The sequence below is a fragment of the Rissa tridactyla genome, chromosome 2, assembly GCF_028500815.1.
Source record: "Rissa tridactyla isolate bRisTri1 chromosome 2, bRisTri1.patW.cur.20221130, whole genome shotgun sequence".
NCBI classification, from domain to species: Eukaryota; Metazoa; Chordata; class Aves; order Charadriiformes; family Laridae; genus Rissa; species Rissa tridactyla.
Genome location: NC_071467.1, coordinates 157,880,740 through 157,904,587, shown reverse-complemented (window position 1 = coordinate 157,904,587; position 23,848 = coordinate 157,880,740). Strand labels below are relative to the sequence as shown.

Below are 23,848 nucleotides of genomic sequence, written 5' to 3'. Positions count from 1 at the left end.
ACGCATTTAACAGAAATTTTAAGCTATAACAGCCACCATTTGAGGATTGACAGGAACATTTTTTGAAGATTTCAAACGAACTCAACTTTCTGTATATCCATACTTAAGTAGTATAAATAGCTCACCGAAGCTCGTATTTGTCATAGACTTTTGAGTTTATTGTTGGGACCACATGAATTGGACCATTTTTGTCCTTAAAAATGTTGTAAATTTCTGTATGCACTTTTCTTTTTATTATATATGATCAAGGTGAACCATGATCCTTCAGTAGTGCTAGGGCGAGATGTACACTAACACTAGCATGAATCTTGCTTTTTCCAATCTGTTTGAAATGTGAGCCAATTAGTAGTTTTAAGTCTGCTGTGAAGTTAACATTTCCAGGATAACCTTTTTAATAATTTCAACTTTTTTTTAAATGTTTAGTAGTGAACAATGTTAATACATTTCTGGTAATGCATTTCTGGTTTAAATAAATTAAGGATGTTTTCTAGTTGTGCATGAATGCAGACAACTTAGTAAGTTTTGACAAATGTTTCAATGTGTAATGTAAGCAAAAGGTAAACAAAAGTGAAGCCAGTGAGCTGGGTCTTTTGTCACTTGCTAAAAAAAAAATAATATTCAAAATGAATAAATGCTGATGTTTGTGGTGCATTCTTTCATGAATGGCATTTGTAACCTTCTTGTGTCTGTGTGTGATTTGGGCAACTTGGGAAAACAGTGCTAACAGTGCTTTTTTTTTTTTTCTCCTACCACCTTTTTCTTCAGTCTTAAGGATGAGGGCCTTTTTTCTTTCCATATGTTTTCTTCAGTGTTCCTGAAAACATGACATTTAATTTCTTTTCTAAACCTGTATCTGAAGCACCTATTTTTAAGAAGCATTCAGAGGCTGACTCTCTAACTCCATCTTTTGCCCTAATATATAATTTTTTTTTTATTTTTTGTCTAGTCCTAAAGTAACTCCCTCTGTTTAAAAATAAAAAAAATTTTCTAAAGCTCTAAGTTCCGAGATTGCTTCAAAAAATAATCTGTAGTGAACATAAATATACAGGAAAAATCTTTATAATTAAAAAGGCTTTCTGAACAATGAGATTTTTTTTGCTTATTTTGAGAACAAACATAACTGCTTTGGAGAAAATTTGTACAAAATTATTAGGGTTAAAATCTCTTATTTTTACTCATCAACCAAAAATCTAAAGCTGGACGAATGCCTTCTGTTAAATTAATGGCGTGAAGCAAAGTGTTAATTTGTAGCTAAGACCAGATTTTCGAAGTTTAGTGACAGATGACTTGATTTCTGTATGTCACAGAGAAAGCATGCAAATAAGTATTGGCCTGTGTTAACACCTGCCAGGCTCTGAGTAATTCCATGCATAAATCACGGATGTGCAGTTTTTAGCTGTGCACCAGCTTTGAACATCTGGCCTTCACCAAATTCTTCAGGGTGGCTTCGTGGTTTAAAAAAAAAAAAAAGCATGGTGTTTTCAAATAGTCACTTAATGCCTTCTTGCTGAACACCATCTGCTTTGTACTAACAAATGCGTTGATTATTAAATACATCGAAAAGCTTCGCTCTTGTTCATCATGCAGGAAAACCAAGTCAACTTAAGCCAAACCAACAGTCTAGCCAACTGCTACAACAGAGTTCATATTTGCAGCAAAGTCAGTGTATCTTACGTTTGTCCCTTTACCGTTAGTGCTAATTTCATAGAACCAAACAAAATAACAGGTAGAAGAAGAAACAAATACGTACAATAAATATGTACCTAGGTTTTGGGACTGCAGAAGTTATGTACCTTTTCAAGTTCTTTGCAGATTTCTTGTTACTTCAGTGTTGTGTTTTTGGTGTAGAAGCACAAACTCAGTTTAGAACTAAACAGTGTTTTCTTGTCAATGCTGTTTTTTGCCTTCCCCATGTATGTTACTTCTTGATCCAGATAACTAAACAGACAATTTATTTCAAAATCTGGCTTTGTTGTGATGTTTTGAGTTATTAAAAATGTTAATTTATATTTATAGGACACAGTGTGCTCCTTTAAGTTATGTAAACTGTAAAAAGTGCTTCAAAATTGGTTAACCAACTCAAATAAAATTAGGACAATCTGGAGTTGAGTTTGAATTCCTTCCTGTGGATACCCATAGGTTTTATGTTAAGCTGCCAAACTTCACCTTCTATTTTAATCTCAGGTAATCTTCTTTAATGTTTAAATTACCTAGCTTGAGTTAAGAACACAATTATGATAGCTGCTAGTGGCAAATCTGTAGCCACATGCTTGCCTTAGATGGTTTTACCCAGAAAAGTGCGGTCCTTCTCACAGTATTATATACAAACCATTCCCTCCAGGGTTCTATCATGAAATCTGTTAACACTAAATTTGCTGAAGACCCAGTGTTTTGGGTAGTCTCTCTTCTGTCTTCAGATCCCTGAAGCTGGTTATTGTCAGAGCTGGAGAAAATGCAGCATTAAAGGGCAGCGCTGCACTTTCTTGGTAGAAAGAGAAACTGGCAAAACGCAAAAACGGACAAGAAGAAATGAGTCAGCAGAAGGCAGAACTCCTCAGTAAAGATTTCTGTGGTAGTAAGCAGATACCCACACACCAGCATTTGAACAGGCTGGTGGTTGAACTGGGTGGATACATGGACTTGGTCAAAGTATACAATTGGACTGGCAGTTCCAGATGTAAAAAATCATCACCTCCTTACACTTGACTAAGCCTAATAGTCTCCACCTGTTTCAATATGTAGAACATTTTTTTTAATAACACCGTTCCTTATTCTTACGTCTAACTTCATTTTTACACAAAATGAATGCTCATTCTATGTTTACTGTAGATCCAATTTAGTTTCTTCCTATTACGTATTATATATTTAGACATTCTTAATTGTGCTGCTGAAATGAGTTTCTTTTCTCTCAAACACACTTACTAGACTGCTCTGAGAACTTCCATGTCATTCCTTACTAATAAGTAATATGCATGTATGTACAAAACCCACTCACTAGAAGTAATGGATCGTCAAAGGCAGCAAGTTTCCTTAAACTTCAGTTTTGGCCAAAATTGCACAAAAAATAACAGAAAGAAAATCTTAATTCTAGCAAATTTTAGGCATAACATGCGCAGTGGCCTGAGGTAGCTTTCAGAAACAGGTGCTGTTTGGTTAAAAGTACCATTTCTTCATACAGGAGGGATTAATTTTGAATGTTTAGGGACACCATCCAGTTTAAATTTAGCTTCCTCCAGTGGTTTGGAAAAACGAAGATGGAGTTTTTGAACCTGCAAAGTCACTTACTCTTTCATGCTCTGCCTCAAAGTTCATTGGTAGAACACAATAACTTTGTAATGCTTTTTCTTGGTGCGAGCTCTTTTTGGTCTCTTGTGCATGGCGGTAATTTCAATGCAATACACTGTAACACGAGTTTCTCTTTAGATTGCATGGCACCTACCCCTGTCACTTGGCTTTGCTGAAGAAGTTTGGGATTTTGCCTTAGAATGCTTCACACTGCAAAATTGCTGAAGCTGTTGTAGTTCTCGGTGCTTACGATGCCTCCTCTGTTGGGAATCGCAGGTGGTGGTTTGTGGTGTAAGTGACAAAGCCGCTCTGCAGGGCGAGCGTACGTAGCATTTGTGAGATGTATACTGTATCAGCTTGCGATTAATTGATGGACAGAGTCTTAGAATACTGAAAACAAGATTGGAAAAGGCTTAGATATCATCTCTACAGAAGCCCAAGGGTTTTCTATCTCTCTGTTGGTGGCTGTGTCCAGCTGTCCCGGTTGCTTGCCTCCTGGGCATTGGCGTGAGCTCTCAGTTTGTCTTTTGGATTTAGCTGTGCTTTTGTGTTTCGGACCATCTCTGGGATGGTCCGGTGATAAAGAAAATTAGATTTTATTTTTTATTTTTGGGAATGTGAATTCTAGTCCTGAATTTGCTTCTGTTTGAAAAGTGAGCTTGTTTCCTACTTTGCCTTAGTGTAATTGGTGACTGTAACAGGATAGTGTTTACCTCCGGGAGGGCTGCGTTGCAAAATGAACGCTCCAGCTGAACGACGCTGATGGTCGGAGAACTTTTCAAAAGCACTCGATGCTACTGCAATACTTTAACTTAGTATTAGAATTCTTGTTAAGTTTTTCGTGAAGCTTTTCAAAAGCGCTTTTGGAAAACGTGTCTCTTTGGTCGTGGTTTTTGGATGTCTTGGTATTTAGGCTTATTTTTAAGTCATGGTGTTCTCCCGAGGCAGTTGCGATGCAGACATCGGTAATCTGCCATTCAGCGTTAACCCGGACTTTGAAACTTTACTTTTTTTAACCTAAGAAAAAGCAGTTTGTTTGCACTGTCTGCTCCCTCTGCTCTTGTTTACTTTGGGACTGAATTGTGACTACGGGCTTGTTTTATGAAGTACTCAACATGGACGGTTTGGGTTTTCTTGTTGTTATTGCTTGTCTTCAAGTGGTTGTCTTAAGTAAAAAGCCATTTATCTTCCACCCGAAATGCTGAAATGGTCCTTATGTTGCAATAGTGTTGGAACGAACCAAATCTACTTTGTTAGTGTTACAAACTGTACCTTTTGAATTCATCTTTATAGTGGGTTTAATGCCTGATCTGCTTTGGTTTTGGAAAAAATGCCTTGAGTTGGTTGTTGAGCGAAGTGGCGCTACTGAAAAGTTCAAGCAGTGGATGGTTGGTTTAGACTCTGCCACGTAGGTCCTGCTTTCACAGAACAGTAAGCCTCACTTTTTAGATGCTGCTGTCAGATTTAAAAAAAAAAACCCACCAGAAAATTAAAATGCTGTGACCATCTGAGCTGTAACGCTGAACCTATGCAAGCTGACTGCTGATTCAAACTCATTGAAACTTCTCTGAAAACTGTGTTCTGGCAGACTTAGCGCTGGGTTAGGTGTTATCTTGCTTCTAACAGCTGGTAGAAAGTTAATTGAAAACCCACATGAGTACTATATCCCCTCTCATGCTTACTGTGTCTAAAATACGCGCAGTAGTTGGGATGAGATAGTACCCAAATCGAAAGCCATGAGGTCTTGGGGTGAGGTAAATTGCACTGGTGGCCTAAGTGCTAATTACCTTCCAAATAAATGAAGCTAAAGAATTCCTGCCTGAGATGATGTCGGCTTTGAAGTGTAATGGCGAGGATTAAAGTATATTTAATTTAGAAAGTAAAAAAGTTTTATTGAAAGGATGCTATTAAGTGGAATTGTCTCTTTAGTTCTCTGGCTTTTTCAATAATGCTGGCTTTTGCAGCGTAGTGAGTTCATTTTGAAATCACTAAAAATAGATCATTTTTCAGCATGACTTAAAATTGACAATCAAGAAAATAGATTTTTAGAGGCTTACGGTAATAACTCTTAAAACTTTACTTTGCTCTATAACTTATCCTCTCTTTCAGCTATTCCTTTCAATGCAGCCAACTTCGAATGAGCTTCCTAAAAATAGAAAAAGCCCCACCCCCGTAGCTGCCAGTTTACCAGAGATCGGAATAAAGCTGAATCCTTTCATACAACGGAATGTTAATTCTGAGAGAGATTAAATATTAACACTTTGTTTGTAAAGACTGCAGTAAGGATGCTAGCTTTTATGTGGTATAACAAACGACATGGTACGCTGAGGCGGCTTCAATTCCTCCTTTTATTGACTGGTGAAAATCAATTATGAAATCTCCCGCATTGTTTCTTATTTGTAAATTTATTTGAATGAGTTCCTAGTATGGGAGAGGAATCCAGCCTGGGTGACTGGTCGTAGAACTCCAATTGTGGACCACACATTCCTGATGGCCAGAAGGGAGAATTACTTTGGCGATGTCTGTAATGGAGTTGCTTGAAGCTGTTGCCAAAACAGCTAAAGATTCAAAGCAGCAGCTCTGGAGTAGGATTATTCTGTCTCGGGTGCAGTCACAAACTTGATTGAAGTGTGGTCCAGGAGGGGAGTGTACCTGGAAAAAAAAAATCATAAGCTCGCAGAGGCTTTGACACATCTGGTAGAGAAGCTGGGCGGATCCAGCAGCCTTTCGGTCTCTCTCCAGAAATACAGGCCGTGTCTATGTTAATCTTTGTAACTGATATACAGGGTAAGATTAACTCCTTTATTTATCACACATTTGCATAACTGTCACCAGAGCCGCATCTGGCAAACTTTTTTCCTAGGCATGTGGTGGCTGCCTTTTGCTCCGAGCAGCACAAAACCCAGTACAGAAACTAAATCCGAATTGGTCATTCTGTTGCAGTATTTGTTTTACTCGGCAACGGAGCGCTGCGTCTCGCCTCTGTGAAGGGGCGTGTTGCGTGGTATCAGTCTCTGTCATTCTTCTGCCGAAGGGAGCTAGACTATGGATGTTGTAAAATTGCATTGGACTTCTGTATGGAAGTATTTTTGGAGGAAAATGGAGAAAACTCACATGGCCAAGGCTCAGCCTTTAGTCGCGTCTCTCTTGGCCAGGGTGGGAGGACTGAGCCTTTTGTCTTCAGAGGACTTTGGACAGGCTTTTCGTAACAATACTGCCTCGCATCAGAAGGTACTTTATTACTTTGGTTTATTTGGACTTGCCCTGCTAAGTAGTCACTCGGACACCTCCCACAATTAGTCTGCTAATCTTGACGTATCCATTTCTTACTACTGGGTGTTTACAGGAAATATGGTCAGGTCCTTATCACCAAGTGTACAGCACTTCAATAACGAAAGGGCGTTATTCAGCTCATCCGTACGAAGTGGGCACTGGATGTTCAGGAGAGCAGTAGAGAGCTAGAAGTTCACTTTAAGCTGTTGTGGACGCATCTGGCGTTGCCTGCAAGCATGAGTAATGTTCTTCACGGACCTTCTGCCCTCAGTCTTTGACTGAGTTCCTGAATGAGTGCAAAGAGGTGTAAGATTTTTCTCTGGCGGCGTTCACGTGCTGAGTTAGGACAACCACCAAAATGCTTCTTCCATTAAATACCCCTAGTCCTTCTTCCATCTCTTCTTGGCTTGGATGTTTTAGCCCCAAGAAGAAAGGCAAATCTTAACATCCTTGATAGGCGCGATGCTGCTTCTCAATGTAACTTGCAGGGCATGAAACCAGTAAGGGAGAAGCAGGAAACCAACTTGGCCTGTTTTGTGCTGTTGACATAAGTTTCGAGGACTATTTTCCTCATTTGGCCTTTGCCTTCCTCATTGGGAAAACCTGATGAGGAGTTACTGCAGTGAATACAGAAGCGATGGGCATTTGCCCCGTCCCTGCCGGCCCCAGCTCCCTGCTGCTGCGGGGGCTGGTTTCCCTGCCAGCCCAGGCAGGGGAGGTGCTTCTGCAGCCTGAGGGTGGTGTGCCAAATTCCAGTTTGATTCTAAAAAAAATGTGTACGCCACTAAGATAAAACCGTGCATATTAAAGGTCGCCTTGTTTGGAAGAAGGGCATAAACATTTGTATAAAGCTAGACAAATTCAAATGGGAAGATAAACATACATTTTTAACACATGGGTGACTAACTGTTGGAAGAACCTGCCAAGAGAAGTATTTTCTCCAGCTTTCAGTGTCTTAGAAGACTAGATTTCTGAAAAATATGTTTTAGTGAGAAGTAAGCGTTCGTGCTCTAGAGAGAAGTAGCGGAAACCCGGGAGCCAGGGGCACAGATCGAGATGCCACGCGGGACGCAGTGTTACTTCAGGCCTTCATTCATCGTCTGCGTCTTAGCCTCTTCCCTCCCTTTCCTCCTGTGTTAACGTTAACGCCCACGCCATGCTCTCTTCCCATGGTTTTGAGACTGGGGGGTGCTTCTGTGGTGAAGGAGTCTGGGGGATGGTTGGGGCTGCGTGCGGGGGCCTGGCAGGAGGCGCAGGTGGCTGGGAAGAGAGGAGACACCCCGTGCACGTAGGGCACACATGGTGTTGCCTGATGACTGTTGCCCTAAAGCATCCAGTTTGGGATGTGTAGGTGCCGAGAGTGGACTTCATGTGGGAGAAGACATTCTGGATCTATTAAGGTAAGTAGTTGCTTTATTGTAGTGGACAAATTGGGTGTTTAGTGACGAGGAGGAACCAGGGCGAGGGCCGTGATGACTGTCCCAGGGCGTTTGGTTTGGAATTTGCATTGCAGTGAGCCCTTGTAGATCTCCTGTCTTCTCACCCACAACAGACTGTAGAGCTTGAGAGAGCCTAATTTCAGCTCCTGAGATGAAGATTAGGAGTCTCCTGTTAATGAATGTAATGTTATGACAAAGATTCATTTGGCAGAATGAACTATTCATTTTCTTAAACGTGGGCAATGTTTTAATGATGTAAAGTTTTTATTTTTAGCGTGTGTTAAATCTTACGTGGACAGCAGTATGCTTGTTTTGAATTTTGAGTGACTATGATGAAAAAAGCTGGCTTTTTCTTAATTGGATCATCTTTGGTAGTGTGCTAAATGCCTAAGACTGCAATACGCCAGAAAAATATTTCTACAGGGAACAGCCAGAGAAGCGTCTCCTACAGGGTTTATGTGCGTGAAAAAACTGTCTGTAGATGCTTACTTGGGCTTTGTGTATACCCAGAGCTGCATTTGTTAATCAAGTTTATTTCTAAGAGAAGCCTGAGGAAAGGCAAATTCCTGGAATTACAACTCTGCAGCGTTTGGGTCATATAACCATCAAACATAGCTTGGAACGAAACCAAAACGTAAGCTCTTGTATGGCCAAGTCCTGGTATCTCTAAGGTCCTTCCTAATTTTCTGCGGAAGGCACCCGTCTTGGAGCGTGCTGGAACCCCAGAACCAAGCCTTAGTTCTTCTACGGTCACATTAACTGTGTTTTGAGATCTAAATATTCAGCCCTTAAAATAGCTTTTGTGCAGTCTCCTTGCTGTACAAATAATAAAAACGAAGCGAAAGCAGCGCGGCGTCACCAGCACAGATGCAGCTCTGGTGGCGAGGAATCTTGTGAAGGGAAAAGCAAACAAGCGTACGTGCCCCACTGCTCTGCCCTTTCCTGCCGTAAAAGAAGTCTGGCACAGAAATCTTCCTCTAGTTGGCAAAGTGCATAGCCAGTGTACACCATGTACGCGTTGGCTCTTCGTTAGCAGAAAACCACTTCAAAACTCGCTATTTTTAAATGTATCGGAGCTGTAACTTGGCAAAGCAAAAGAATTATATCTTTTTTTTTTATCCATATTTTCCAAGGAGCTTCAAAGTCTTTGAGTTGCATCCCAACTCAAAAGCGGATCCTATTTCAGAGTTAGGAAATGCCATTCTGTTCTCTTGTACAGCTCAAGTCCCCACTTACATTGCTGGAAGAGACATCCCCAGGTGTTCTTAGGCGAAACGCAGCAGTTTCGCTAGAGAACCAGGTAGAAAATGGCAAAGTAAACGATCATTTTGACCACTGTTAAGTAAAAAGAAAATTATGCATCCTTTACTATGCCTGTTCGTATTTTTGAGCTGTTATATTGATGCCAGCTGCTGCTATAGGGTGTATAAGCTGCAGTGTCGGTTGCAAGGAGGCTGTCTAAGTAATTACTAAAGTATTTCTGAAACATTGGTATTGACTAACTTTTGATCCACCTTGAAAGTACTAGCCCGAAAGAATTGGAAGATAGTCCTGTTTGAAAGGTTAAAAGAAAGTTGAGTAATTTGTCCTGAATCCTTCCCATAGCAGTTTTGTAGCCATTAATAATATCTTTATTGACAAATACAACTCTGTCGTGAAAAGTGTCATAGAACAGAAGGGGAATTTTCAAGTACTTTCTAATGCAATGAATAATTGAGAAGATGCTTCTTGTAATCACTCCTTAAAACAAGAAGCTCGACCCAGGGAAATAAAACATTTTTCTGAGAAGACGCAGGTGCTTAAGCCTCCCTGCTCTTCTTGATGAACAAAATCAAGAACAAAAAGATTAATTGATTACTTTTACGTGGTTTACACTCTTCCCTCTCCTCTAGCGCGTGCTCCGAGATCACGCGTGCGCTTTGCTCCTGAAATGTTTCTAGGAGGAGATGACTGCATCCCTGCTAGCCCTTTTCGTAGAATAAATCAGGAAGCGGAGTGCCTGCCCGTCTGCGGGCTGCTGTCTCGCAGGGGGTGTGCTCCTCGTCCTGGACAGAACAGTTTCCAACTGTGGAAAGCCTTTTCTTTTACGAGAGCTGTTAGAGGGGGGGATTTTGTTTTTCGCCTCCCCAGCTTCTCCTGAAACAAAAAGCCAACCCTTCCTTCACGTGGGACTCCAGATTCAGCTAATTGTCCTGTTTTCTGGGTGTGGCGGTAAAATTCCCCAAATTACCAGTGTCTGCGGTGTTGAGTATGGACCTGTAAGTGGCACAGAGCCAAGCCAGCAACTTGAAGTGCAGCTTTAATGTAGGTTTAGGTGATAATAATGTGGGTTTAGATGATATATTGCTAACAGAGGTCAAAGCCTCTCCAGTTTCCTATTTTTGTGACAGTTCTGGCTAATCTTCCCTTAAAATGTAGACCCACCACATTTTCAGTGGAAATTGGGGTAGAGATGGACACTCTGAGGTCCTAGCTGAACTGTCATCAATGTCCCGTATGTTAGTGTTACACCAGAGTGGTTTTATTTATCAATTTGTCTTCTCAATAGAAGTTCAACGCTTTGTCGGCTTCTGCTAACAGATTCCACCTCCTGGAAGGTGAACTGGCTGCGTCGTCTGCCGTAATTTTGTCCCCAGGCCACTACTCAGTCTTGAGTAAGCAACTTTTTCTTCAGAAAAACAGTTGTTAATTCTTTTATTGAGTGTTTTTAAAAATTCCTGTAAAAGGAGATTGTTTCTGCAGAGATGCCAGGCTGTATCCAATATTGGGAGTTCAGGCGAGGTCGGAATTTTAATTGGAAAGGGATGAAATATTCTCAAAGGTGCAAAGTCTGGGACTTTTGTGAGAGTCGCTGACTTGCTTGACAATAAACATAGTTGAACGTCAGTCTTACCTGTTGCGCATCTGTTCTAGGTTTCCTTTCGATATCACAGTGCTGGCTGCAGGCCTGTCGCCTAAATGAAGTTTCACATCTTCAAACTTAGTAAAACTCTTGGCAGGTGTTTCTGAGAAGATTTTGAGTTTGCTGGTGTTGAAGAAGGAGGTGGATTAGCTTTGCTGGGTCCTGCACTTTGGGCTGCTAGTAGTGCAAATAGGTCGTTATAGTTAAACAGTGTGAAGCTCTGCAGCTTTGATGAAGTGTTTTTAAGGATTTTTCAAATATTTATGCCATGGTAGAACGAGTCCACTGAACGCCTTCATTGCCATTACAGAATTACAGGAGACACGGGTATGTCCGAATGCCAGGTGATTTTGAGCAGAAGCTCATTACGGCAACTCCAGGTGTTGAGTTGTTGTCCTGTTGTGCAGTTTCGGTGGGCGCATCGCTTCCATGGGCGCATCCACCTCTCCACCGAGAGCCGGTGGGCATTCTGGTACTCTTTGCTCCCTTCTGGAATGTGGCGTGTTCCAATTTTTCTGCCTTTGTGGTAACTGTTAAATCCTGGTCCCTCCCTTTTTCGCTTTGGCCTCAGAGATTTGTGGTTGGAAACGGTTGTTGTTGTCCTTGGTGCTTCATCCCGTGGATCTCAGAGGTGTGTTTGAAGAGGAGAAGGTGGGATGGTGCCGCTGCAGCAGCATAGGGTGGGAACAGGCATCATTCCAGGCATGGGCAGCTCTGGGTGGCCTTCCCAGGAGATGTGTGGCCGCGTTGAGTGCACCAAGCAGGTGTCAGTGTCGCTGTTCACATTCCCTTCCGTTTCCAAAACTCACCAAGTTCTCTTGGTAAAACATTCCTTGTTCCCACTGGATCTCTGCAGATGGAGCTTGTAAAGTGACTGATGATACCGGTGCCAGGCACAAAAGAGAATTGTAAGTATTGGGTTTTTTGGATCGTAATCATGTTTCTGGTTTGGTGTTCGTTGTTTTTCAATTGAGAAAATTTTAATTTCTGTGCTCTCCATTTATTGCTTATTTTGGTCAGAACGTCAGTTTGATCAGCGTACACAGAGCAATTTCTGTTTGTGTGTATACGTACGTATGTATTTGTGTGTGCGCGTTTCTGTGTATGAACATTTAGGTATTGATAGGTCTTGGATTTGAAAAATTACTTGTTGTATTCCTAAACTGTGGTGGATTCTAAGGCACAGGCTGAAGAGCTTGACTATGAGTGGGGGAAAAAAGATTGTTTGGCAGCTTTGAGAGTTCCCTGATGGATCGGAGATGCTGAACAACAAAAAGTGGTACAGCTTGGGAGGTATAGGTTCTTAATTGAATACAGTGTTTAGTCACAATTAGTACTGAACATCAGCTTGAAATGCTATTTCTTGCAAATTCAGACTCCTGATGTCAGTATTTCTGAACAGAACACCAACTAACGGCGTAGTGCTCTTGTTGTCAGGAAGGAGTCAAAAATAGGGTTGGGTTTTGTGGTGAAGGTTCATAAAAACCCATTGAGCTGTCAGAAGAGGCCTCCTTTTACTCTGTCATTTACACGTGTCATTTTCAGGGTCAGTTAAAAGATGGTGGTCTTTGTCCATGGAGCTCTGTAAATCAGGGGTATGTGCCGGCTTTGGGAGCCGGGATTTGCTTGCCCTAGTCCTAGTAATGTAGGAACGGATGAGGAATGAGTGATGTGTTGTGGGGTACAACTGGAGGGGGCAGATACCGCTTTCTTTTTTGTACTTTATATGTGAAAGCCCATGTGTCATGTTTAAGGCCCAGGGTAGAAGGGAGAATATTTTTCAAATGATTAACCTGAGAAGATGAGAGCTTACAACCTGAGCACGGGCAATGCGATATAAAACGTGGAGCTTGCTCTTACTGTCTTCGTGTCTGTGAGATTTCAACAGCGCTAATAGCCATTTGATGAAAATATATACTTGGTGATTTTGTGCTTTTGCCAAATTACTATGGAAGTGTTGACAAAACAGCTGGGGAAGTCATTCATCACATATTTCTGAAGTCACTCATGAGATTCTTTTCTTTTTAAATTTAACAGCGTGACTTTTTGCTTTATATATGATTTTTTTTTTCTCTTATGGTAATCTGGATTTGCTGTACATAAAGGTTTTGAAGACTGGTTTCAAGCTGATAATCAATGGAAAAATATGTAACAAAATGGTGTAATTTGCAAACTAGGACTTGCTCAGAACTGCTCTGGAGATGCTCCTTTTTGTGAGGCCACGTGGAAATATAAGACGGTATCTTGATCCTATAACTTGTTGGTTTTTAAGCATTATAAAGATCTGTTCATTGTGAAAGTAGTAGAGCGCTTTTCCTCCGCTTGCTCTCTGAAGAGTTTTCTAATTAGAGGCCAGTTTTGATGGACCTGGTGGTGGTGACCCCTAGGAGGGCTGAAGGCAAGAAGCAGTTTTGTCCTTCCGGGCAGCAAAGGGGTGGTTTCCTCTGGCACTGGGAGATGCTGGAGCAGGAGAGGTGGGAAGGTCGCGGGGCTCTGCTGGGCACAAGGAGAGAGGAGATGCCGGTGGAAGGCGCCTCGTGTCTGGGTACGTGATGGAGGACCTGGCCGGGCTGCATGTAGTTGTGTCATGGGTTTTTTGGTTTATTTTCCTGTTTTCCTTTAGTAGTGAGTATTAATTTGCATTGTAAGGGCCGGTTCTGTTGGGGTTTTTTTGGGTTTGTTTTTTTTTTGTTTTGTTTTTTTCTCAACAAGATTTTGTTTTGCGGTTCAACATCCAATTTCAAAGTGAAACATGAGCTGTGAGACTTCCTCATGGTAGAGATGAAACCTGCAGGGATTTTGGCTTGAGGGTGAAATATAGGCGAGATGAAAATATTGAACCCAATCAAGTATTTTGCTGTTGGTGATACCAGTTCTGGAGGAAGAGGGGCTCTGTAAGAGAGGGAGACGGTTACAGTGATCTGTAATCCCCCGTCTTGCCTTCTCATTGCACAGGGAGAGCGTTGGGGAGAGAACCCCCAAGAGTAGGAGCCCTGGTGCAACTCTTTAGGGGGGTCTGGCAGCAGCATTGCAATATAGCGGTGTACAACGTGACTTGGAGGAAACCATGGTAGAGATCTGACATGACCCCAAAAAGTGGAGAAAGCATCATCTCTTAAGCAATTTCAATTGCTGTTTAAAAAATCAGGTCCATTTGTTCAAACTCTGAGCTTGAAATCTTGCTAATTTGTATTTATCGTCGAAATACAATATCGGCGAAACGTCAAGCTGCGAAGCTCATTCCACGTTCTTTGCTTCCTTTCAAAATTCATGCAGAAAGGAATAAAAGACCCCTGTGTGATAAAGTCTTTTAAAATTAATAAAATTCACTTTGAGTAGCAGCATGCAAATGGGGTCATCTCGCTGCTTGCTGGAAACGCGGGGATTCGTGTTACCTCCTGCCATTTGCATTTCCCACATCCCAAATCTTTTAAGATGAGAGCAGTTGGTGTAATCCATACGGATGCCCTGGCGTGCTTCGACAGAAGGAAAATAACTGCAAAACCCTGGATGTGCTCAGCCTGCACTTCTCTCTGGCCTCAAATTTAGCATAGGGTCATTTGTTGGGCTTTAAGAGATCACAGAATCATAGAATCAGAATTGTCTGGGTTGGAAGGGACCTTTCAGATCATCGAGTCCAACCATCAACCTAACTCTGGCAAAAACCATCACTAAACCATATCTCTAGGCACTGTGTCTACCCGTCTTTTAAATACCTTCAGGGATGGTGCCTCGACCACTTCCCTGGGCAGCCTGTTCCAACGCTTAATAACCCTTTCAGTGTCAATTTTTTTCCTAATATCTAATCTAAACCTCCCCTGGAGCAACTTGAGGCCGTTTCCTCTTGTCCTGTCTCCTGTTCCCTGGGAGAAGAGACCGACCCCCACCTCCCTACAGCCTCCTGTCAGGTATCTGTGGAGAGCGAGAAGGTCTCCCCTCAGCCTCCTTCTCCAGGCTGAACAACCCCAGCTCCCTCAGCTTGTTCTCCAGACCCCTCACCAGCTTTGTTGCCCTCCTCTGGACACGCTCCAGCACCTTCCGATGAGTAAGTTTTGGCAGCGAGGAGGTAAATCCAGGCTCTCTCAGCAGCTCCCTTGTCTATACGTCAGGCTGCAGAGCTCGGTGCCACGCGGTACGGTCAAACAAACAGGAGTGGCTTTAGCCATCGATCCCCGTTAGCCGCTGAGGGGAACAGCACGATGACCTCTCCTTTCAAAGCACCCGTTTGCAGCGCCGCTGCAGTGTTGGCGTGTGGTGTACGCTCATTTAATTTTCCCAGTTTGTTGCAGATGTGGGGTATCTTCGTGGCGAAACGTCGTCGTCTCGAGTAGCTCGATGTGCTGGGAATGTGGGATTCGTGTTGGTACACGCCGGGCTGAATACAGGAGATAATGGGGTTCTCGGGCGTGTGCGGGGGTGGCAGGTAAAATCCAGATGGCTAAACAATAAAAAAGAAGAAAATCAAAAGGCTGAGGTTTCTAAAGGAGCTGCCATGGCCAGGGGGAGGGTGAGCGGACCCGGCGTGGGGCTTTCCCTGCCCTGCGCCACAGGGGTACGGGCTGGGTAGGAACAGCGGGAGCTGGCACCGGAGCAGCTGGATACGAGGGCAAAAATAAAAGGAGCAAGTGCCAGCTTTTAAAGGCAGAAGGGCAGAGGAGTGCTATGCGCGTTGAGCAGAAAGGATTGAGCCCTGCCCTTTCCCGGCTGCTGGACGTGCTGCAGCCACGTCTCTCCCGGGACCGAAATAGCGCTGCGAGAGTCACTCCATCAGTCTCAGTCCTTTTTCCCAAATCCCACCCTTTTTTTTTTTTTTTTTTTTTGTTCCCCATCACTTCCCAGGATTTCACCACCACCTCCCCTGCTGCCTCCCACCGCTTGCGGACTCGTTTTCCCCCTCGCAGGAAAAGCCCGGCTCCCACGGCAGAGGCCACGGCAGTGCTATGGCAGTGCTGGTCCTGCCCTGGGGAAGCCCGGCCCAAATCCCCCCAGATACAAACTTAACACGAGGGTTTGAGTCGGAGCAGGGAGACGTAATGCACGACTGAGCGCAGCACCGTCGGTGAGGGCAGAGCTGCGCAGGGGGCGAGGTGGGGAGAGGATGAGGAGGGACACGGGAGCAGATTTCTGCAGAGGATGTGGACTGAGAGCTGAGGACATCCTTGATTTCTAACCGGCCGAGCACCCCGGGCATCACTTTGGCTAAATATCTCCGCATTTTGCAGGAGGGGTGTCTCAAACTTCAGTTCGCTGCACCAGAGGAAACCCTGAATCTCCTCGTGCTCTCCTTAGCACTGAGGAATGCGCAATTGCTCCGCAAGGAAAATGATTGCCTGTAACTGCTCGAAGCCACTGATTTGTGTGAGACAACTCAAAACGTCACCCTTCTTCCTCTGCTTTAGCTGATAAAATAGAATGTTGAAAAACCCCTCCCTTTAGGGTTTGCAAAAGCTCTGCCCTTAGCAGCGGTGGTGCAGATGGGGCAGCTGCTCCGGCATTCCCCGGATAGTTTCTGAGTGATTTCAGGCTCTTTCGACTTTCGAGACTAGTTGCATATTTTTATCAGTAGATTTTAAAATGGCTGCTTTTTCTCATAAGCATCACATCAAATAGCAAGATATATATTTTTTTTTTTAAAGGCTGTCACTGTCAGACTCTGACAGTGACATTTTCCAAAGAGGGCTTGATGCAAATTTTAGTTCCTGCCACGTCTGACAAACTGGAGAGAGCACAGCCCGAAAGGGGGTTTTATAACTCCTGCTGTTACGTGTCGCAGAGTTAGTGTTTCCTGGCATTTAGAAACAAGTTTAAGAACGATTAATCAGAAGAACTTGCTCAACATAGCCTCCAGTAATGGTGAGGGAGTATTTTCGTGGCTGAGCGTGTTGCCTACGATTTCAGGAGCAGAGGGGGGTGTGCGCACATGTGATTTAGTAAAATACCCTGGGCTTGGTATCTTATGAGCTTGGTATCTTATCCCTCACACCCAACAGAAATTAAAAGAAACTGTGATGATTTGGCAACTTTCTGAAAACAACTTTCAAGTTTGGTCCCCCAAATGAGACCACTTCTCTGTTTTAGTAGAGTTACTTGATCTCCTGCTGCTTTCTCTGTGCCATAATATATTCGATATGGAGCATTTAAGAGAAGGAACAAAAGAACCAGTTAATCTGCAGGGTAATGCGGGCCCGTAGACAGGTAATTTCCATTAAGTAAGTTCTTGGTTACAACATGCTCCTCTAAAGTATGAGATTTCCCAGCAAATGTCGGGCTTGAGTCTCAGAAGAATGTTGGTATCTTCTGCTAAGTTAAATATTAATACTGGAGCTGCTGTAACAGGGGGAAAGTTTATCAGTACAAAAATCTTATCAACAGATTACAAAGATCGTAGTGCTATCGGGTTCAGGTAAGTGTATTTAAATGGAGATTTTTGTTTTCTTTCTCTTTGGGTTGCTCCTTCCGCAGCAGCTCAGCTCTCGCCGGCAGCCGTGGATGCAGTTGAGTCATCAGAAACTCCAGTGCCCTCCGTAGGCGCAGGGTAAATTCCAAATCCTTGTAATAGCGGGGGGAAAAAAGTCAAGCAAAGCTGTTTTATTTCTCACTCTTGTTTTGTTGTCAGTCAGCATCAGCTCAGACTAAGATCAGACTTCCACCTGAGTCCTCTCTAGAAGCAGCAGTACGGTGTCCTGCTCTGAGCTTTGGAAAATACACCGCCTCTTAACTTTAAAGTCTTAAGGTATTAGAAAGACACTTTGCTGGCCATCATTCAAGAAAGATTTGAATGGAGGGAGTTTCTGGCAAGCCGTCCTTGCACAACCAGCTCTCTGGGAGCTTTAGCTTGGAGCCGTCTTGTGTCATTAGATGAAGCCAGGTGTCCCTCACCAGTTGCATCTTCTGATGCTGGTTACAGGAAGGGCTGCGTGTTGTTCGCGGCCTCGGGGAGGTCTTCCTCTGGATTGAGCAAACTGGTGCGCCTACTTCGTATTTCTTAATACAAGGGAAAATCCTGATTATATATATATTTATTTTTTGGGGGGTCAGGTGTGTAAGATAATAGGATGCACGCGGTAGGGCTGCCGTGCGGGAACCACGAAGGCTCGGCTTCCTCTTGCGCGGGGAGTGACATGGTAAATGTAAATAAGTGGTTCGATATCCTCAGGATGTTTACCCCGGTTTGTTCGACATGTTTCTGTTAATTACTGCCTTGCCGTTAATTACTGCTGATTCCTGGTTGGATTTCAGTTCAGTTCTAGGAGGTACATGGATGCTACTTAAATGTAACACAAAATAATAATGCTAGCTCCTGTGGGGCTGATCTTTTGAGAAGTGCTCCGTGACTTATCCCATCCCACCTCACCTGGAATATCCTCTGCTGGGGTGTTTTTATTCCTGTGCGTTATCTCCATTTTCCAGGAGCACACATGGACCCCTTTGGTGTCGCTGGTGGCTCCTCCGAAGCGCCCACCTCATCCAACAATTGTACTCAGGTCTTGCCTTAGACTTATAAAATCGATGTGTTACTGAATAAAGAGTTTGCAGCGACTTTTCTGATAACGTTGCCCCTCACGATAGGCAATATTGCCCTCTACTGGTTAATTACACGTTAAAGGATCCATATTTTCCCCTTTCACGCAGCAGCACTTTGCCGTGAGAAATTATTTTTCAGCCCTTCCTGCTTGGAGCAAAAGGCGGGTTTTGGTCCTGATGCAGTTTTTGAGGATGCTACAGCTCGTGTTTGGTTTCTTTTTCCCCCGCAGCTGCTTTTCATTTGGGAGGCCCTGGCACACCCCGACACCAAACTTTAATTATTGTTTTTAAATGTTAGTAGTAATGCCGAATCCCTTATTTTTAGAATTAACCCTAAGAAATGTAACTTCCCCAAGCTGGTTTTGCAAGTGAAATAACTGCAAGGTTTTTAATTATTGTTTGCAGTAGTAGAATAAGACCTTTTGCTTAATGCTGTAATCTGGACGCCGACTCCAGCAGCCCCCGACAATTGCCCCCTTCCCTGCCCCGGCTGGGGCGGCTGCACGGTGAGCTGGATCCAGGCACTGACCTGGGTTAAAAATAAGCTCGCAAAAAGCGTTATTTTTAACCTGGGTCAGTCCTCTGCTCGGGTTCACGGCGCAGCTGCCCGGGCTCTCACAAGAGTGTGCTGGCTCGGAGGCGCACAGACGGCGAGAAGGAGCCATGGAGGGAACCGAGGGCTGTTTAAAGCCAGAGCACCCTGAAAGTTGCTTCTCAAGTAGGTGTTCCGGCTCTGAATTCGGCTACGGACCCCTCCTCCATACCAGCTGTCTTCCTAAAAGCCTTTTCCAGGACAAACATCACCGCTTGACAAAGCTCCAGCGATGTTTAAGCACTTTTTGGTGGTGATGCCCTGTGTGGCTGACCTTTCCCAGGGTAAATTTTTTCAAGTTTCGTTTTTGGAACCGGTACAGCTGGCTTTATTCAGAGTCTGGCTTGAATCTTTAGGTATGTAGGACAAGAGAAAATAGTAGGTGCACATTACACTTCTGTTTTGCTTTGCAAGGTGTGCTAAAGATCAATGATCAGAGGAAGGATCTGGCGGCTCGTACCGAGCACAGCGCTGTTGTCCATCCAGTGTTTGAGTCACAGCCGATGGGATGTTAATGGCGTTTAACTAATCCGAGGTGCCATCCTGCTCTCCTGCAACTCGTGAAGGGGAAGAAGTGTGGAGAATTTTTTGGCATCTATTTGTTGAACTAAACCTTGTCTTTACTCTGGGGGAGATGGAAAACTGAATGACTCTGTCGGGTGATCGAGATGGATTTAATCCTTTCACTACTTAAAGGGGGCTTATAAGATGGAAACAGACTTTTTAGCAGGGACTGTAGAAATAGGACAAGGGATAATGGTTTTAAACTAAAAGAGGATAGATTCAGACTAGATACAAGGAAGAAATTTTTTACAATGAGGGTGGTGAGACACTGGCCCAGGTTGCCCAGAGAGGTGGTGGAGGCCCCATCCCTGGAAACACTCAAGGCCAGGCTTGATGAGGCTCTGAGCAACCTGATCTAGTTAGAGATGTCCCTGCTCACTGCAGGGGTTTGGACTAGATGACCTTTAAAGGACCCTTCCAACCCAAACCATTCTATAATTCTATGATTTAGATGCAAAATGTGCCGCCTGTATAGTGGCGGGAGCTGCTCTGCACCCCCCCAGGGCTCCACTGTGGGGCGAAGGGGTCAGGTATAGGCGACCCAGAAATAGGAAGCACAAATTATTCTTCTGGAGGAAAACCAGGTAACCTTGTAGTCTAATCAAAGTTAATAAAGTATTTGCCTTCAGTTGCCACTGTATTCTGCTTTGGGGCGTGTGGATGCAGTTCCTCTGGTGTGCCGATGCTTTCACAGAGACCCCAAACAGCGGAATAATGTCAACGGCAGCTTAAGAGGGAATTTTCTTCCACTGTAACACAGGTCAGCTCAGCTTAGCAGAAGCGCTCATTACAAATCCTTGATGACAGCCTGTTAGGGAGCTTATGAGGAAAGGTTTAGCGCAAACTTCCGAAGGGACACCGGTTCCCTGAGTCCGATACTGAGGAGTTGTGCTCGAGGCTTTAGCAGAGATTGCCACCTCTTTTGGGGTCAGCGGCGGGTCTGAACAAGTTTGCGAACAGCCCCTTCACCACATCTTCTCAGCGGGTGGTCTCGAAGCGTTTCACGCCGATTCCCACCCTCAGCCACGTGCCCTTTCTGTGCGCTTCAGCCGGATAAACTCCGAGCAGGAGCAGCCCGGTCCTGCGTCTCAGCTTGATGCTGGCCGGGCAGGCAGCACCAAGCACAGCCAGGGCTCTCCTGGGTTCCTTGGGCTGGTGCAGCACATTCGGCCACGGTGATGGTGCAGTGCAAGGTCCAGCTTCGGGGATTAGTTTTGGATCATTTTGGAAGGAAATAGAAATGAATATACATTGCAAGAATTGTCTGTTTGTGGGGGGTTTTCTATTGGTGCATCATCTTTCAGGGAGCAATTGAACCATGAACCCCCCTGGAGGAGGGTGTGTGGATCTGAGGGGACAGTCCTTGCTCTGGGCTGTTGGCAGAAGGGCTGCAGAAGACACACCAGGCAAAACCTTGGAGAGGCATATTGTGACTTTTCACAGACAAAAAGTGGCATAGCTATGAGGACTTGCCCCAAAACTCACAGGAGCGGTGTAACAGGCAGGTACCATCATTTTCCAGAGTCGGAGCCGTGCTGAAGGCTAAAACCTGCCCTGGAGAGCAGCTCTTGTGGGATTTGATAAAGCAGGACAAGCTCTTCTGCCTCTTCTCTAGACTGCAGCTGATTTAATTGTAAAGTTTGCAGTATGGAATGTCTTCCAAGTTTTTACATTTTATTTTGAGTAGGACTCAAGCTGCGGGTGCTCGCTGGCAAATCTTTCTGCGCCTTCATTAGGTGCTCGGCGTGGTAGGGCTGGTGGCAGAGCTCAGCTCCCAGAGCCAGGGAGCTCTGCGGGAGCATCACTGCAAGCAGAGGATGGAGGAGGTGTCTGGGGACAAGGGGACCAGCAATGTGCCCTTGTGGCCAAGAAGGCCAATGGCATCCTGGGGTGCATCAAGAAGAGTGTGGCCAGCAGGTCGAGGGAGGTCATCCTCCCCCTCTACTCTGCCTTGGTGAGGCCGCACCTGGAGTACTGTGTCCAGTTCTGGGCTCCCCGGCTCAAGAAGGACAGGGAACTGCTGGAGAGGGTGCAGCAAAGGGCTACCAAGATGATTAGGGGGCTGGAACACCTCTCTTGTGAAGAAAGGCTGAGGGATTTGGGTCTCTTCAGTCTGGAAAAAAGACAACTGAGGGGGGATCTTATCAACACTTATAAATACTGAAAGGGTGGGTGTCAGGAGGATGGGGCCAGGCTCTTTTCAGTGGTGCCCGGGGACAGGACAAGAGGTAATGGGCACAACCTTGAGCATAGGAAGTTCCACCTAAACATGAGGAGGAACTTCTTCACTTTGAGGGTGGCAGAGCCCTGGCACAGGCTGCCCAGAGAGGTGGTGGAGTCTCCGTCTCCGGAGACATTCCAAACCCGCCTGGACGCGTTCCTGTGCAACCTGCTCTGGGTGACCCTGCTCTGGCAGGGGGTTGGACCAGAGGATCTCCAGAGGTCCCTTCCAACCCCGACCATTCTGTGATTCTGTGACCAACATGCAACAATGCTGCAGGCACGTCACCAGGGAGGAGCAAGATTATTTTGAATTCTTCCAGTGGTCAGCTGTGCCTTTCGCACCAGCTGAATTGGACTAAAGGTGTCGAGATGGATCTCTAGCGTAGTGAGGAGTAATTTATTGGGGTGTGTGGAGAGCATCTGGTCTAATACTTAACTGCGCTAAGTGTTAGTGTGTCCGATTGGGGCGTCTCTGCGATGCATACAGACAGAGCTTCGAGAATGGCCTCAGCATATTTCTCAGTCCTGCATCTGTTTGCCAATATAAATTTTAAACATGCGTGACTTTGCACATCAAAAAGAAAGCAATGCAGTTTGTGTTTCCATGGGAGGGATCGCCTATTTCTGGTGCACTGTAATTTGTTAGGAAGTAAACTCTCTTGACTGTTCTTTGGATGTTTCCTATGTTGGTTTTTTTTTTTTTTTTTCACTCCTGGCATTTCATGCTTCATCGTCACAGCCCTGGTATGACGGGACTGATACATACTTCAGTGTTGTTGGTAGGGCTTGTAAAAATCCTGTAGCCTCTTATGGGAAATGCCGGCAATTCTGCATCTGGCGTTTTCTGAGCTTTTCCCAGTGCCTCTCGTAGCGGAAGCGCAGGGAAAACAGCCGTCCTTGGTGTTCTCATCACTTGTGTGTTTGTCTTGTTTGCTTGTGCTTTCAGAAGGGCAGGAGGCTCCAGGGTAAGAAGGCGTGAGTGTTGGGGGGGGGCGGGAATGGGTGTCCAACAACCTGGGAAAACGGGTCCCCTGCGTAATATCCGCACACAGAAGGTGCTCAGACGCACGGCGGGGAGATGTGAGGCACTCCGCGGAGTCCTCTTCTCCTGCGAGGCCTCGGGTGCCGCACTGCACTGTGAAACGACTTTTTAAACATGCCTTGCCTCCTTTTCCTCGTGCCCTCAGAAGCATCTCCCCGCATACGATTACAAGGTAAAGACAACGCAGCCTGTTTTGTTTGACAGTGTCGGTGGTTTGGTGCACACGACGAACCGGGTATTACTGCTCTTGTTCCTTACTGCATACGTGGTGCTTTTTTCCATCTTCAAAGCATTTTCCAGCCATGAACTAAGAGCGCAGGCATTAGCTGAGAGCACACACCCCTCCCGAAGCAGCTGATGCTGGGCACATCCCGGGAAAAACTTCCAGAATGTGACACACCACTTTTGATGCAAATAAAATGACGCCGTATTTCATCAGCTCTATTAAAAGTACTTAAGTAATTGAATTAATGAAACTTTAAAAAGCCTTTAAGAGACACACCTTTCTCCTCACTTTTTTTTTTTTTCTTATTTTCCCCGTTGAATGTCTTTGGTTGGCTTTTTTATTTGTCTTACTGCTTGCCTTTCAATGTGTGGTTTTACTGGTGTTTTTCTGTGTTACGGTAGCCGATTTCTCTACTTTGCAGCATTGGTACTGTTACAGTTTCTGCAGCAAAGGAAAGTTTCATGTGCAAAACAGCATGCGTATGACTGGAATACCTCATCTTTCATATTAATTTTTGCAAACATTGGGTTTTTATGTCCATTGTGTTCATTCGTGTTTGCTGTGCGTGCCTGCCTTGCCCCCTGGACTGTGCTTACCTCTGACTATTCAGCTCCATTTCCCATCTTCATGTGATCCTTCACACTTCTCTACCATCCTCCCAGCTGTGGATGTCCAACAACCAGCCCCTCTGAACTCACGTTGGCTTTGTTTCTCTCCCACCATCCCTGTAGCCAGGTTGGGTATTTATCCCTCCTTTCCCTATAGCTTTTCCTTAGGC

General features: G+C 44.6%; 1 protein-coding gene across 6 annotated transcripts in view; it reads left to right on the top strand.

Moving 5' to 3' along the window:
• Window positions 1-23,848, top strand: part of DNAJB6 (DnaJ heat shock protein family (Hsp40) member B6) — a 64,299-nt gene that overhangs the window by 30,165 nt on the left and 10,286 nt on the right. Inside the window, exon 9 of one of the 6 annotated variants that reach the window (XM_054189561.1) lies at window positions 766-2,104. The exons of the other annotated variants lie outside the window; for them this stretch is intronic. Within the exon in view, the coding sequence (XP_054045536.1) occupies window positions 766-818 (53 nt within the window). The 3' untranslated portion in view covers window positions 819-2,104. Of the gene's footprint in view, window positions 1-765; window positions 2,105-23,848 lie in introns of those variants that run through there. 6 annotated transcript variants of the gene reach the window in all.